Source organism: Eurytemora carolleeae, unplaced genomic scaffold, assembly GCF_000591075.1.
Source record: "Eurytemora carolleeae unplaced genomic scaffold, Eaff_2.0 scaffold960, whole genome shotgun sequence".
NCBI classification, from domain to species: domain Eukaryota; kingdom Metazoa; phylum Arthropoda; class Copepoda; order Calanoida; family Temoridae; genus Eurytemora; species Eurytemora carolleeae.
This window is the reverse complement of record NW_019396855.1, coordinates 82,855-99,804: the sequence shown is the minus strand read 5'-3', so window position 1 is coordinate 99,804 and position 16,950 is coordinate 82,855. Positions and strand designations below refer to the sequence as shown.

Sequence of the window (16,950 nt, the reverse complement as noted above, 5' to 3'; positions counted from 1 at the left end):
TTAAGATCTTAACATACTACATTGACGACAAGAAAATTTAACAATGAGTAATGACCATATTTTTTCAAAGTTTTGCAGAGTAGCTTTTCTAAAGATTTAAAAAAGTAACATCTTTTTCCTCTTAGAGTAAAACTATCATTATTATTTTTGTTAAACTTAAATAAATTCAGTTTTTTTACAGATCTTTGTAGTTAATGTAAAATGAATGACTATAATGAAAGATATAAAACAAGGTGAAAGCTGAAAGGTATGTCATGAAGCCTTTATTAGATTGAGTTTGTAAATCCCAGAAATGAGTGGAAAATGCAAATCAACCCCAATTAAAACCAATAATTTGATATACATCATGATATTTTTCTAGGGGGGGGTAAAAAAATTTCTAGGGGGGGGGTAAAAAAAAATTCGGCGCGCTTCGCGCGCCAAATTAAAAATATTTACCCCCCCCCTACAGAATCCTTATTTACGCCCCTGATTATACATATATTAATTACAACTAAAAAATTGATCAGACCCATGAAACAGTTTTTCTTTTAAAATGTGTTAATATGTTTAAACCTACAACATTAAAAAAAACAATAAATAATTTGGTATTTATGTGTGTGACTGTGCACTGTGCATGTGTAATGTGTATTTTACCAAGGGGGCTTGGTACATTCGACGCTTTCCAGGGGTGTATATTTTCTCGAAAATCATTTTTATCCCTAGATTGCGCGGAAGCAACTTTTTTAGAATATATTCCCTGAATTGGGGATTTAAATGAATTTTTGGGTAAAAAGTATCAAAAAAATAAAAGCAGCGAGTAATTCTCAAAAATATACTCCCTTTGAAGCTTTTTGAAATTCTACGAAACGCTCGGCGACGGGCACTCTTCCAAACCAATGGTTATTGAACGACGTTTAATATACCAGGCAAAACAGACTTCAACTTATTATCGGAGGCTTGAATGTGATGCTTTGTTACAATGAATAGTTAAATGAAAAAGTAATGTTTGACAACATTCCGCTCTGCAAAGATGCAACAAATATTTGTCAACTTTGCATTTCAAAAGTTTTAGAATTCCCAGCTAATTGATGATTATGGTAAAGGGAGAGGGGAAAGAACCCCCCCCCCCCACCCCCATAGAATTAACATTGTCACCATTCATAAAACCTATATTACTATGAATTTTAAGGTTTACTAACCTTGAACGAAGTTTGGAAAATTTCTCCTGGCATACAATATTGCCTGCATCCTGTCCCCACTGTTGAGGAGGTCGACAAATTTTAGTTTATGCAAGCGTAGTTCCAGGCTGGACTTCTGCTGTACTGTTGCACGACCATCAGTTTGAGAGAAGAATATACTCGAACCCTATAAAATGTATATTGTCAATGTATATGCTACATTTATTGACACGGGTAGAAATAGAAATATTCAAACAACAACCTTGTAAATAAAAATCAACTATATTTTTATAAAAAAAATATAACAACTAAAGGAGGCGTTGCATCTATGACATTTTTCAATATCTCAATTATCAATGGTGGTAGCCGGTTCTAACAGGGGCGGATACAGGATTTAAGTGATGGGGGGCAAGATTTTTTAGGAAAAAAAAATTCATAATTAGGAACAAAAAATCGCGCCGTAGACGAAAATTTTTGAAAATAAAAGTTGAAATTTTATATTCTCATTTTGGATTTTGAAATCTCACTACCACCAATACCAGAGTTTGAAAATAAAAGTTGAAATTTTATATTCTCATTTTGGATTTTTAAATCTCACTACCTGGCATACCACAGTTTGAAAATAAAAGTTTAAATTTTATATTTGGATTTTTGATTTTCAAATCTCACTACCGCCAATACCACAGTTTGAAAATAAAAGTTTAAATCTTTTATTCTCATTTTGGATTTTGAAATCTCACTACCGCCAATACCACAGTTTGAAAATAAAAGTTTAAATTTTATATTCTCATTTTGGATTTTGAAATCTCACTACCGCCACTACCACAGTTTGAAAATAAAAGTTTAAATTTTATATTCTCATTTTGGATTTTCAAATCTCACTTTTTATTTTTTTCATGAATCTCACTACCTTAGAACTTGACACTATATACTTTTATTTTATAAAACTGGGGCATTCTATACCTACAGGGGCGAATGTCCCCCCCCCCTTTATCCGCCCCTGGGTTCTACTAAAGCATGCATACAAATCTGATGCTCTAGGAACAGTATATGACGATAAATCTTCAATATCTCTGTTCGGAGACCGGAGATATAGGATAAGGTACCACCGTCAGCTCCGATTTTTTATTTCCGGCCCCTATGAACTTAAAGAGCCCAAATTCAAAACACTTACACTTTAGGACCTATGTAGTTTAATAAAAAATTAAATTTCTTTTTTCGATTCTATCATGTGAAGACAGGGTCTCAAAAACTGCATTTTTTCATTTTTCAAAAATATTTTTTGGGGGACTTCTGATCAAAAAAAACGAAAGAAAAAGGGTACTGAAAATGTTTACTAAACTATTATGAATCTATTTTAGAACAGGTGTTTTAAAAATGCAGGTTCTAGTTATGCATGTATGCTAAACTAATATTATAGGCTACGATTTTTCAACTCCAGTCCTACTGGACTTACAGAGCCCAAATTCAAAACACAAACACATTAGGATCTAAATGGTCTACCAAAAAATAAATAATATTCTGTCCTTGTACCTAACTGTCTCTGTAAATAACTTTTTTTATTCAACCAATCAATCATTTATTTTATCAAACAATCAATCATTCATTTGTTGTAACAATCAAACATCAATCAATCATTCATTTATTGTATCAATCAAACATCAATCAATCTAGGATTATGTTATTTCCAAAGCCGACGCCTCCGACGGCTCTGGTAATTTATGAACGTATACTACATGTGTCAAAAACAAAAATTAGAGAATTATCATTATGTTTGAAAAAAAGATACATAATAGTTTTATTTTTGATCAGAAGTCCCCCAAAAAAAACATTTGAAAAAAAAATAAAAAATGCAGTTTTTTGACACCCTCTGTTCGCATGCTAGAATCGAATTTTTTTTGATTTTTTAATTAAATTGGTCCTAAGGTGTAAGTGTTTAGAATTTGGGCTCTTTAAGTTCATAGGGGCCGGAAATGAAAAGTCGGAGCTGACGGTGGTACCTTATCCTATATCTCCGGTCTCCGAACAGAGATATTTACATGCCTTCACATTTTTACTTTCTCTTCCCCGATACTTAATTTTCTTCTTCTCCCTCTCACTCCCCTAATGGAACAGGTGGGAAGGGAGGAACAAAATTAAAAATAAACGCCCCCTAAAGGTTGTAGAAAGTAACATTAAACAATAAGAAATCAATTCATGTGTTTTTATGAATGAAATATTTAATTTTATTTCTTAGAATTTAGATTTCAACCCAGTTGGTTAGGTGTTACTACATTACAAACAAAATTGACAACCCATTTTTAACATGTAGATTTTCATTAACTTGAGATCTGAAAAGGAAAACAAACATAGAAACACCAAAACCAACACCGGGGAACATCACTTGCTAGATGGATTTTAATTTAAATCAGTGTTTAGAATCCATTTAATTTTGATGTGAATCCGAATCCTGGATCCGCCCTGTAAAAAATTTATACGGATCCGGATATAGGTCCTGAACATTTCTTCTTAAATTTACTGATTTTTTAACAAATGAATAAATTTCAAACATTTTTCTTCTTTTTTCGCTTTTTTGCAGAAATTTCGCGAACCATTTACAGATTTAGAAAGTTTTGCATCCTTTGATCCAAATATTTTTGCGGTTCCGGATCCAACGAATCCGGATCCTAAGCACTGATTTAAATCTTAAAAACACAATAATTGTGTTTAATAAAAACCTGCAAATTTAACGCATCTCTGTTTTCTGCAGCCCAATTTAAAGCAGGTTCTAGATTTCTCTCCTTAAAATATATATCTGTTATCTTTCATAAATCAATATAATGATCGTAGCAAGTCAACAAAGAATATGGAATACAGTAATCAAAATATTAACCCTTTTATTAATATGTCGGTAAAAAAATACCTTTAGTGCTCCTAGAATATTATTGAGTGCTAGAAATGGTTCTTTCTGAGATTTGTATTCATGTACCCCAGACTCCTGAAAAGTGAAAAAACCTGATTTAATAACACATATTCAACTCATCTTAGAGTTGGTTTTTCATTTAGAAAATGAATTAACTAAAAAAGTAGAGCAACAGCTTCTTCTACCGGGCGCAATAGAATCGAGAAAGTTTTCCATAATGTAATTCTTGGACATTCCATTTTCCATAAAGTTAAGAAAATGGCTCCTGTTTTATGGGACACCAGAAAGACTTAACGAAAAAAGTCGTAATTCTCGTTTTGTATCAACTTTCCAAATCATCTTTAACTTAAACTTAAAACCAATCTAAAAATAAACAAAGAGAAGAAATTAATTGAATTGTTGAGAAAATGCTTAAATCATTCTCAGTAGAGTTCTCTTCAATCCTATAATTTCAATTTGTTTAAGTATTTTGAACAAGACAATATCATGTAAAACAAAATAGAATTTAACTAATAAATTGGAAGAATTTTTCAGAGAGGTTCAGAAAAGGTTTTAATGAAATGTCAGAACCTATTTTCAAAGAGATTTAATTAAGAACATTTTCAGAATAAATTAATCTATTTTTGTATAAATCTGACAAACAGACTCTCACTTCAAGTCAGATGAAGGGAGGGGGGGGGGGGACATATTGAACTGCTTGTTATGCTGTCAGTGTCATGTTAACAAATAGCAATCTTAGTTAAAGCTAAATCTAATTTCAGAATTTAAAGGGAGTGACCGGCTATGTAAGGTTGAACTGAGTATGCAGTGATATGGAAAACTTCTTTCGGATTCATTTGAGACATATTAAACTTTTTAAAATCCTACTTTGGGGGTGGATACGTTTTCAGAATCAGTTTTTTTGAATTATTAAATAACGACGACATAAAATGTAAAAAAAGTTTTACAATAATCTACAGACGTCATGTATAGGGACATGTTAAGTAAATAAAAATTAATCATATCATCGAAAATAAGTAATCTTGTTCAATTATTAGTTTCTATTTTCTCATTATTCTGGTTTCTCAGTAATCAGTAAAGATTTTCGCAGACTTTCTAGAATTATTTTTGAAAAGACGACATTTGAAGAGTTTGAAGAAATCTGCGAATAAATTCAAAGAAGATAAGAAATTCAATATAATAATGAAAACTAAATAATTGATTTTAGCATTGATTTATTGACAAATTTCTTTTGAGAAATATGTTTCTAACCATCTAATTAGATTTAATGTATAATTTTTACTTTATTTTTCGTTGTCGTTATTTAATACTTTAAAAAAACTAATTTTATTTCTGAACGTCGAATTTGCGCTTTAACTCAGGATTTACAGATCTTTAAAAAGTTTAATATGTCTCAAATGAATCCGAAAGAAGTTTTCCACAACACTGCATACTCAGTTCAACTACCTTTACAAGGCCGGTCACTTTTTAAGTTTGAGTTCCTTTCCCCCATCTCGACAACTGAAAAGACCTTTTTTTACTTAAAACTATGTTGAGTTTATGCAAGGGGGAAAAGTTCAATCCCGGGATATGTATTTTCTTGGGAATCATTTTCAACTACTGTATTTTACCCATTGGTGAAATTTAATGGTATTGGTTTTTAATGGAAAAATATGTTTATTTTATCGAAGTGGATAAATAGAAGTAAAACTTAGCTCCCATTCCTTCCCTTCCCCACCCTATCCCTTCCATTTCCTTTCATACCTTTTTAACTTCCTTTCCTACCTTTCTAACTTCCTTTCCTACCTTCACTTTAAACCTTACTTTAACTTCTCTTTCCTAGTTCCCTTTTACCTTCCTGCTTTCTCGAATCTTTGATTTCTAAATCTAATAAAGAAATTATTTACACCACTAAAAATGTATTATCAGGTTTGAAATTGGTTTGGAAATGATATCCATTATCCAAAAAATGAGTAATTTTTTTGCATTTTTATATAAAATTAGTTTTAGATATTAAGTAAAAGTGTCTTTTGAGTTATCATCGACTTTGTTGAAGAAAATAAGAAAATAAAAAATGCTGCAGGGGGGGGAGAGGGGGTGTTAAACAAGATTAATTATAAACATCCCTTACTATTTTCCCCAAAGGGAAAGGGAAAATAGAAGGGAAGGAGAAGGAAGGTAAGGGAAACAAAAAAGGAAAAAATAGGGAACGGAAGTAAGTAGAGATGGGACGGAAGGGGAAGGCAGGGAAAAGAAAGGAAGGAAGAGGAATACAGAAAAATATCCCTAAAATTCACGAATAATCATTAATTTTCCCCAAAAGTCTAGCACAACTAGTCTAGTTGGTGCAACTATTCTTTTGGAATTAATAAGTGATTTTATTCACAAATCTTAAAAAAATACTGTCCGTGGCATAATTATTATTATTATTAACAATCAACCTACAGACAACGTATTACGACCTGTAGGCTGGAACACATTGAAGATAGGGTTGAGCTTGACAGAAGTAAGAGTATGCAAGATGATTATCGAGGATCCAAAAAATAAAAAAATAAAATTACCTCTGCCAGAGTTTGAGCAATAGTTAGGTGACCTTGTCTGTACAAGTGCTGCAGAATAACTTCATTTAACAGATGTTCTTTATTAGGGCCCCTAAAATTGCACCGATAGATATTTTTGTGAATAATCATTTGCCGAGATAATCAATCATCCATAGCCATGAGTAGCTCCGGAATAAAATTCCAGATGTTCGAACCGTTCTTTTAGAAAAAGTAGGATAAGATTAGGCTTATACTACAGAAAAATAGAATTTTTTTAAATAATAGCTTGAAAATCACCAAATTTAGAGAAAACGAAAATTTTGTGCACCTAAAATTTGTTAAAATTTATTTATTTCAAAAACATTGGGAATTAGTTCAGAGGCATTGGCTGTCTAAACCCCCCCCCCCCCTTCATGATACACAACCACGGGTCCGGAACAAAGCGGCGAAGTATAAACAAAATAAAACTGCTCTGCTTTAAAAGTTTCAGAAAAAAAAATTACATGATGAAGTTAAAGTCAAAAGAATGATATTTTTCTTTAGCGACAGAAATTAGTTTATCTTGAAAGTGATGCTCGACTGCTACGAATAAATATTTTAAAACAATTAAATAAATGCCAATTGTGAAAAAGAAATCATTCGGCAATCCTTCGCACGACAGCACTACTAAAAAAATTTATGCGAATATGTTACCTTAAAACATCTTCTCGTGAGGTTGAGTCGAAATCTGAGACAAAGTTTCTGTCTATAGCTTTCCCGACCTTCGACACAGTTGAATGTAGGTCTCTGTGCTCAGTAGCGATTCTTCCTATACCATCAGAGATCTTTAGTGTGAGATGCTTGAGATCAGTTTTGTGCACACTGGTAAGTTGCTCGTCCTCTCCTGTGGCAAGTACTGCACGCAATGCTTCTAAAGAATAAAGGTATTTTGTTCATTCTAATACTTACATGTACCAAGACGGGCAATTCTTTCCGATTTATCTTTAAAAATATCAGAGGTCTGAATTTAAGTGTCGATTGTCGTTAAACTTGAACGCTTAATTGATATCCATGTGTGCGCACTTTTAAATTTGAGGATACTTTATCTTTAAATTAAAGTTTCAGGAGAGGGGAATAATAATTTACAAAGACAAAAATTATGAGGTTTTCTTTGTTAGTTTATTTCGCATCACAAGTTTGAGAGAATGACTGGCGTTTCTTAGAGCTTTGTCCATTCTGTCCATCCTTTTCACAGGTTTTGGAAGCACTTATGTTGTTTACATTGCTCCCATAGAGAAGGGTAATCAATTTGCGAACGTTTGATTTTGGGTTCCTCGTTCCTATTGTAGTTCCTTTAAGCTAAGCCTGAAAACTAAAAAGCTGTTGACCATGGCGCCTCCTTATCAAGCTTATAAGTAACTACCTAAATTCTTGAAACATTATTTCTGGTCCGTCATAGAATACGATTTTTGGACCCCCTCGGTCTTCCCTCCCACCTCCTATCAATTTTGTACATGGCCTAGATTTCAGCTATTTTCAACAAAAAAATATTTATTTTGTGTTATTTCAGGGTTAAGTTAGGACAATTTCAAGGCCGAGCACTGCGACTAGGACAGTCTAGCGGGCCGAGCTCTGAGGCCAGGATAGACCTTCGATTTCAACAAAATCAGTATATATTTAGAGGTAGGTTCAGACACTTTCTGGCCGAGCGCTCCGGGTAAAACAGGAAAGAAGGCCGAGCGCTGCGGCTAGGACAGGCTATAGGGGGCCGAACGCCGCGGCCAGGAAAGACTAGGGGGCTGGGCGCTGCAGCCACATGACCAACTTCATTCTTGAGTTTTATATTATATACATGTACAAAATTGATAGGAGGGGCGGGGGGCGCACGGGAGGGGGGCGAGGTCCAAAAATCGTTCTTAATGAAATTACCTTTGTTTCAGTTAAGTCTCACCTAGAGTAAATAAAAAAAATGTGTCTGTCCTAGTATACGTTTACCAAAAAAATAATGTTTTACCTATTTGACTTATTTGATCATCGATACTTTTATTAATAGTCTTTCCCAGATTAGAAAATTTTGATAGAACTTTATCAGCCTCTCTTCCCACAGCAGAACACGCGTCCATTTTATTTAGAAGTTCTGAATAAAATAAATATTATTGTTTATTGAGTTGAAATTCTTTGCAGATATTTCTTCAGAACAATTTGGAAAGAGTGAACATTTCTATAATTTAAGACATAAATCCTTTACAATTTTGCGCATGCAGCCAAAGATAATTGAAGTATTTTAATACATAATAAGCATTATATCTTATATCTTTATATCTTAAGAAACAAGGTTTTATCGATTCTTGGAAAAAACAGGTTATGATTTGTGAAGATGTTAAATGAGAAATTGTTTATGATCGCATTTGATTATTAAAGAATGACGCGCGGCGGCGTTACGATAAAAATTATATTATTTATTCTCTACTAAAGAATTCTAGGACCAATACTAGTAATATTATAAAATCCTCTCTCTGTACACAGGACAAAAACCCAGAAAATCCATTGTTTTTAGATTAGAAATTACATTTGACAATGACATACTAAAAGCTAGCATGCCGCAATATATTGCAATGTTTAATTTTTTTTATAAATTCATACAGTCTGTAGAAAGATCTATAAGGCTAAGTTATTTTTCTTATAAGTTCACTCTTAATCCTCTTGACTTCAGAATAATAAAAAGTTCTTGTATTTTTTTGCAAAGTCGGAATTTGTCACAATTTTTTAAGAGGGAAATAATCTTTGTCGTCTTCCGGAACCTTTTAAAGTTGGGATGCTATCGATTAAACTCATGTCCGTACCCGCTCATCGAACCTAGAGGAAACGAACCTATTGAGTTTCAGACCTAACGTTTTTCTGACCTAACATTTTTCCAACCTAAAAATCTGTAGGTTCGATTAGCGAATATCCCAAACTGACGTAAAGATTGGCAATATATTTATTTATTAATATTTTTAGGTCTGCCATGTTATATATTTTAGGTTGGTTATATATAAAGCAACAATTTTAGGTTAGATAAGCATTCATAGGTCGGTTGAGCAATTTTTTTTAGGTCGGATGAGCAATATTAGGTATCGATGAGTATAATATTTTTAGGTCGAATGAGCAATATTTTTAGGTCGCGGTTAGGTCGGATGAGCAATATGTTTAGGTCGGATGAGCATGTATTTTTTGGTCGGTTAAGCAATATTTTAGGTCGGATGAGCAATTTTTAGGTTTAATGAGCAATATTTTTAGGTCGAATGAGCTAAAAATATTGCTCATCCGACCTAAAAATATTGCTCGTCATAACACAATTGCTCATCAGACCTAAAAATATTTGGTATCCACCCTAAAAAAATTGCTCATCCGACCTAAAAATATTGCTCCTATCACACGTACTTAAAAAATTGCTCTTCTGACCTAAAAATTGCTCATCCGACCATAAAAATATATTCATGCGACCTAAAAAAATTGCTCATCATGACCATAAAATATTGCTTATCCGACCTAAAAATATTGCTCATCCGACTTAAAAAAATTGCTCATCCGACCTAAAAAAAATTGCTCTTAACTGACCTAAAAATATTGCTCATCCGACCTAAAAATAGTGCTCATCCGACCTAAAAAAATTGCTCATCCGATCTAAAAATATTGCACATCGGACCTTAAAATATTTGGTGGCCACCCTATATTGCTCATCCGACCTAAAAAAAATTGCTCATTGACCTAAAAATATTGCTTATCCGACTTAAAAATATTGCTCATCCGACCTAAAAAAATTGCTCAACCAACCTAAAAATATTGCTTCAGACCTAAAATTGTCACCAACCCAACTTAAACTTTGTGGTGTATATTTTTCGACCTACACATTAAGCCATACCAGTTCATGCTTCTGACCTATGCCAACCGCTATACTACCATCTGACCTACTAGCACGTGGTACTGCTGCTATAATGGACTTATGGCCGCTGCAATGCCCGGCCCCCTAGCCTGCATCCTAGCCGCGGCGCTCGGCCCCCAGTAGCCTGTCCTAGCCGCAGCACTCGGCCCAGAAATTGTCTTAACCTAACCTAACCCCTCAAATAATACTAAAATAAACAGCTGGCGTAGGTCCGATATTGCAGTAGGTCGGAAAGTTAGTAGGTCAGAAGTTCAGTAGGGGGGATGTTGCGTATAGACGAAGTAACATTAGATACAGGGTGTCCCACATCAAATTAGACCGCGTCAATGGGTCTAAATTACGATTTAGGGGACAAATCAGAAAATTTAAGAAGAATGAATCATTTTGAAAAATTTAATAAGGCTAACAGAAATTTATTTTGGCAGAAAATGCTAGATTTTTCGAGTATTATGTGCGTATTTTGGTGTTAAAGATTGGAGATAATCTAATATGATATGGGACGCTCTGTAGGTATAGAGAGGGGTTTCAAGGGATAATAAGAGGAGAGGACATCACGGGCTGGACGAGAGGGGGAAATATGGGCAGGTTTAGTCAAAGGAAAGTTGCAGAGGAAAGGATGTTAAAGTTTAGTTTGTTTAGCAAATTCAGCGAATTCCTCGTAGTATTTATATTGCTTATAATGCATAAAAGATCAGTTATCGGTTACCACCAAGTTAGCTAGTGCAAGAGTNCCCCTAGCAAAAGTCCTAGTTGCGCCTCTTGATGTGTTAGAATTTAAATTGATTTGCTTACGATCCGAATCATACATTGCATTTTTCTGAATTTTTTATGGACGCTATGTTCTTCGGTATAAGTTTTGACAATTTTCTCCTTGTAGACGCAACAGATAGAAGTAAGATTAGTAGCGATCAAAAGCGATCATTTTTCGCAGTAAGCTTATACCCCCTTTCATTTTTCGCGAACACCCCCTTTAAGTAATTTTCTATTTTGATTTTGACTGAACCAGCTAGGTTGCTTATGGTTGAAACCTTTTAGTTCTGAACGTTTTGTTGAATGTTCTTGATGATTATTGTGAAAATCATGCAAATGATTGATAGAAGATAAATTGCTTATTCCTGACAATTTAGACACCAGTCCAGTTTCTGACTGCTGGAACATTTGCTTGATTTCAGTATTATTACTTACACTCCACCTCTCATGTCTAACAAACATTTCAAAACTATCAAAAGTATATTTTATAATTTTAAGAGAAAGCAAAAATGAACTTTTAGTCCATATTTGAAAACATGCATCATGTCCAAATTTACTTGCAGACGGTTTAAAACCAATAAGATGTTCTTTAACATGCAATCATATCTATGTATAATATGCTTTGGTTAAAACAACAAATAATACAAATACAATAGTAGAGTAGGCATCTTTGAATTCATCAGCCTTACCATATTTTCATATTAGCTTTTACTTAAAAGCAACTAAAAACTAAAAAATTAAATTAATACGCAACTATACATTAAAAAAAACAGATTGTCACAAAAAAAGGAATTTAGAAACGTCTTTGACTTCCTCTGGTTCATATACATTGCAGATTAGCTTTATGTTGTTTTATTTTGGCTTTCCAAAATTTATTTTTATGATACATTATAAGTACATTTTGGATATCCGAAACAATCTGCGTTTGTTTCTTATTAATTAATTAATTCGACAATTTGACAAAATTGCAGGTCCATTGTTTTTGTTTAAACTTCCGTGAGCCTGTTATAGTGGGTTTATGGCTGGTAGAACTGAAAAAATCGTGCCTGAAAAAAGGTCGCCATTCAAGATTTTTGAAAATCCACCAATTAAAAAATGGCGGCTTAATATTATGTATAATCGTATTTAAATTTTCATGTTTAGTTGGACCCACTGTTTGAGATTTATTTGGTTTCCGAGAACCGGTCTCTCTACAGAAAAAAACGAATTGAAAATAATTTTATCCGTTTACTTTTCGTGAATTCCAAGTACTGAAAACAATTTCATATTCCAAACCCAATTGATGAATAATATTAAGTAAGGACATCCTTCCATTCCAGGAACTTTTACGGGGGGGGGGGGGAAATTTGGGAATTTAGTTTGGGAGAGTAGCTGGAAAACAAAAATTCTAAAATGTTCCCCCCTTTTCTCTCAGATTTTGCGACAGAACCAACCATTTCCATGGGATCGAATTTAATGATGAAATTAAAATACCTACTGCCGGTTTAAATTTGAACCACCGATTTGCAGAGTTAAAGACTGAGGAAGGATTTGAATCGGTAATAAAAATTGGAACTGACGGTACCTAAGATCAGTTCAAGTTCATTAAATTCAGGTTTTTTTTACCATGGGGGGGGGGCGCCACTTTGTACCCCTTTGGACGTCCTGGCTGGCCTATTCTAACCGCTAACTTAAATGCATTCAATATACATAAAGGGATAATGCAAAGATAATATATATAGATACGCTGGCAGGTAGAAATTTGAGCTCGTGAGAAAAAGTGCAATTAGCACCATCTGATCGTACGCATGGCATTTTATCCTCTGGATTGTTGCTAATTTATCACTTTGTTTATGTGCGATAACACTAAATGCGTACTATAGTATCAACAATTATATTGTACTTAATGAAACATGCAAATTAATCAATGCAAATAAAACTGAGGTAGGAATTTGACTAGACAAAGTTAAAATGTGCAAGTTGTACTGAATGGCATACGTAAATTAACGCAATTTAAATAAAAATTATGACTAAAAAGTACATCGAATCTAGGACAAAGTCCTAATAGCGGACAGGATCCGGTCGAACAATACATTCCATTCAACACTACTATGGTCGGTTGCTCCTGGCTCTTCATGGCTCACAACTGGCTCATCACCCCCTTCACCCCAAAAACTCAAAAAAACAACTCCATTACTTTCCTAAAATGATCATCCTAGGTTTGGTGCGCTCAAAACTTCAATTGGATTGGTATATAAATAAGAAATAAGCCAGCCCCAGTCAATTATCCCCCTTATAGCCTTAGTTTAATTTTTTAAAATAATTCAAATGTGCCATGAAAATTCCCAAATAAGTAAACAGTCCCTTTAAACCTCTGTTTTTGAAACTTTCCAAATTCATAGGAAATTCTGCAAACAAATCCAAGAAGGAACTGTTAATCTTTTCTTTGTTATTATGCAATAAAGTTAGCATTCCGGCTGGGGGGGGGGGGGGTTTTGGGTTACCCCCCCCCCCCTGAAATTTTTGGAGACTATAAAAGTATTGGTTTGAGGCTCTTCAAACTTTTTGAGTTTTCTAACCAGTGGCGGATATAAGGGGGGTTATTGGGGTTATTTACCCCCCCCCCTAGAATCCTGGGGGTACATACCCCCCCTAGAATCCTAGGGGTAATTAACCCCCCCCCTAGAATCTTGGAGGTAATTACCCCTGAACATATATTCAGGCCCTGAATAGCAGGAGTTACTCCACTTGCTGCCTCTACAAGTTAGAGTTGCCTTGACCCCTTCACTTCAAAAAAAAAAAATACATTCCCTATTGATTAGTCTGCACTCAAGTGTAAAGACTTCTATTTTCATGATAGTAAAAGTTTTTGCGGCATTTTGCAGATGCCTAAACAGTTATAAGCTTTGAAAACTGTTAAAAATTTAAACAAAAAATAGAAACGGAACTTATGTATATTGATAATTAGGTTGCTAACATGGCTGCGGAACACCATGAAAACAGAAAGGCTATCTAGCCTTGCACTCATGCACTCCCATCCAGGGGCGTACGAGGGGGGGCCACGCCCCCACCCCCCTCTATGCTTGCCCCCCTGAGAGGCTGAGAGGGGGCACCCATGAGGGAGGCTCTTTTAATATTACATCTGCTTCCTCAGGCCAGGCACAATGGCGTACCTAGGGGGCAGTAGTCCTGTTGCCCCTCCTGGGAGTTCCAGACCGGGCACTGCCCCTCCCCCCCCTGGAAAATACAAAATTAAAAGGAAACTACGTTTAAAAAGTAACACCTGACAATGACAAAGACTAAGGATTTGTCTGAATTCACTGTTAATACAAGGAGAGAAAAGTTTTAGCCTTCTAAAGAGAATACTTCATTACACAAGATGAACTATGACGGAGAGCAGACTTAACGATCTTGCACTTAAGGCTTTACACCCTATAAGGCTGTCTGATCTCTCTACTGAAAAAATCATTGAAATGTTTGTGCAAGCAAATCCCAAAAAACTGTAGCTTAAAAGAGTTGGTGGATATGTAGATTGAGTAAATTTTATCTAAAAAATTCAGAAGAAATTTCGTATATTAGTAAAAATATAATTTTTAATGATGTTGTGATATTGATTTAGTTAGCTGTGATGGAGTTAAGTGATAAATTTGTAAAGTTAAAAAGTTAGTTTTTCAAGCAAGGAATAATTTTTAGACTCTATAAGGTTAGTAACCACCCAAAATTGTAGTCTATTTGGTGTTTTTTTTTTTATGGCGAACAAAACAAGTCCAGGTGGGAGGGGGGGCAAAAAAAAATTAAAAAAGGTATCAATATTTTTTCAGAAAAGGGGTTTTTAAGGGGGGGGGGCAAATTTTTTTTGCACACCCCTCCCCCCCTAAACAAAAGCCCTCGTACGCTCCTGCTCCCATCCTAGTAGATTAAAATCAATCAAACATGAAGACATTCTTAACAAGTTTTTAAGCGCCAAGCCGCGCCGACTTTTTAATGGAGGAAAGAGTTGTTACTTTGTTTTTGTTTTTAATAAAAGGTTGATTTTAAAATTGAATATCTTTTAAATTTGCACGAAAACAATTGAAATGTGCACTGTGCAGATCGGAATCAGATTCAGATATTTCAAATTTTAAGTCAACATATTCTAAATGATTCTAAATTATAAAGTAATAGTCAATGTCATTAAAATTAGATGTTTTTTTTAATAGAAAAAAAAATGGTATGGACAATAAAAAAACATTTTTACTTCTAAATAATATCATTTCCACATTAGATTTCGTTAAGATCTTAACATACTACATTGACGACAAGAAAATTTAACAATGAGTAATAACCATATTTTTTTAAAGTTTTGCACAGTAGCTTTTATAAAGATTTAAAAAAGTATCATTTTTTTCCTCTTAGAGTAAAACTATTATTTTTTATATTACTCCCTTTTTTGTCAATGTTTGCCAGCAAACTTAATATAAAAAGTTTAGTTAAAATAAAATAAATTCAGTTTTTTTACAGATCTTTGTAGTTAATGTAAAATGAATGACTATAATGAAGGTGAAAGCTGAAAGGTATGAAATGAAGCCTTTATTATGATTGAGTTTGTAAATCCCAGAAATGAGTGGAAAATGCAAATCAAACCAATTAAAACCAATAATTTGATATACATCATGATATTTTTCTAGGGGGGGTAAAAAAATTTCTATGGGGGGGGGGTAAAAAAAATTTCAATAATTACAATTTTTTACCCCCCCCATACAGAATCCTTATATCCGCCCCTGTTTCTAACTAACACATGCCCATCACTTTTGGTTCAAAGAGGGGATTTTATACCTACTGCCTGAGTCCTCAGGCATATTACCTGAATGCCTTAACTTACTTTTACCCGACTAGATCTATATTTAGACCTACCTCTGGTCATTGGATTTCGACTTCTTACAACTCTTTGGAAAGCCAATAACAAAAGAAAGCCGATTGCACAACTTTTGCGAAGAAATTTTGAAAATATTTTTGCATATTTAAATTTGCCGAGGCAATGGCTTTTCAAAATTTAATTCAGGATTAAAATATAAAAAAAATCCACTACACTGCAAATTTCTGTATTTTATGTTCCTTGGACTGTTAAAAATCAAAATTTGAGCCTGAAAGCCATCTACATTTTTAGAAGAAGGTGTCTTTAAAGTTCACCTTGTCTAAAACATTTAAATCTTTTTCTCTCTGACTGAATGAAATAATCAAAACGCGTACTGTATGTTTGTGTTACCTAGAAATTTAATTTTATTGGTCAAACGCAAACTGTATTTTTATATCACACAAATGCGTATTTCCTACAGATGGCAGCAGGGGGAGAAAGGAATATAGAAAGTAATAAATTTGCTATAGATGTCTCTCCTTGCACATTATCTCAGAGGTACAAAAATTACTTGTCTGCTACAAGCAATTTAGGAAGGAGGTTTCTACCTGCCAGCGTATCTATATATATATTTGTTGACACAAATAAAAGAACAACAGGGATATTCGGTAACTTTATTGAATAATAGCATGAAATGAGAAATAAAAGCAAAGTTTAAAAATATTGGCCCTTAATTGGGAGTATCTAAACGGTTGAAAATGAAATAACATTGATTAATAGTGTTGAAAGGAATGGAACAGTTGGAGCTTCATGATGGTCAGCTCACAGGTGTCAGCATCTTGGCAGCAAAGGGTTCACATCTAGGCGACGGTCCTGGAGGGTTTGCAGTCTGTAACATGTGT

The 16,950-nt window shown here is 34.0% G+C and overlaps 2 protein-coding genes across 3 annotated transcripts in view; one reads left to right on the top strand and one right to left on the bottom strand.

Annotated features, from left to right (window-relative positions):
- LOC111709427 (protein RMD5 homolog A) overlaps window positions 1–8,721 on the bottom strand; it is a 12,088-nt gene extending 3,367 nt beyond the window's left edge. The window contains exons 1-6 of the mRNA XM_023483089.1: window positions 8,575–8,721; window positions 7,275–7,491; window positions 6,603–6,693; window positions 4,063–4,137; window positions 3,878–3,940; window positions 1,182–1,347 (exon numbers count right to left, since the gene is read on the bottom strand). Coding sequence (XP_023338857.1) covers window positions 1,182–1,347; window positions 3,878–3,940; window positions 4,063–4,137; window positions 6,603–6,693; window positions 7,275–7,491; window positions 8,575–8,683 — 721 coding nt within the window. The 5' untranslated portion in view covers window positions 8,684–8,721. The remainder of the gene's footprint in view (window positions 1–1,181; window positions 1,348–3,877; window positions 3,941–4,062; window positions 4,138–6,602; window positions 6,694–7,274; window positions 7,492–8,574) is intronic.
- Window positions 228–16,950, top strand: part of LOC111709426 (N-lysine methyltransferase SMYD2-B) — a 41,011-nt gene continuing 24,288 nt past the window's right edge. For both annotated transcript variants that reach the window (XM_023483087.1, XM_023483088.1), the window contains exon 1: window positions 228–247. The gene's annotated coding sequence lies outside the window, so the exon portion shown is untranslated. The remainder of the gene's footprint in view (window positions 248–16,950) is intronic.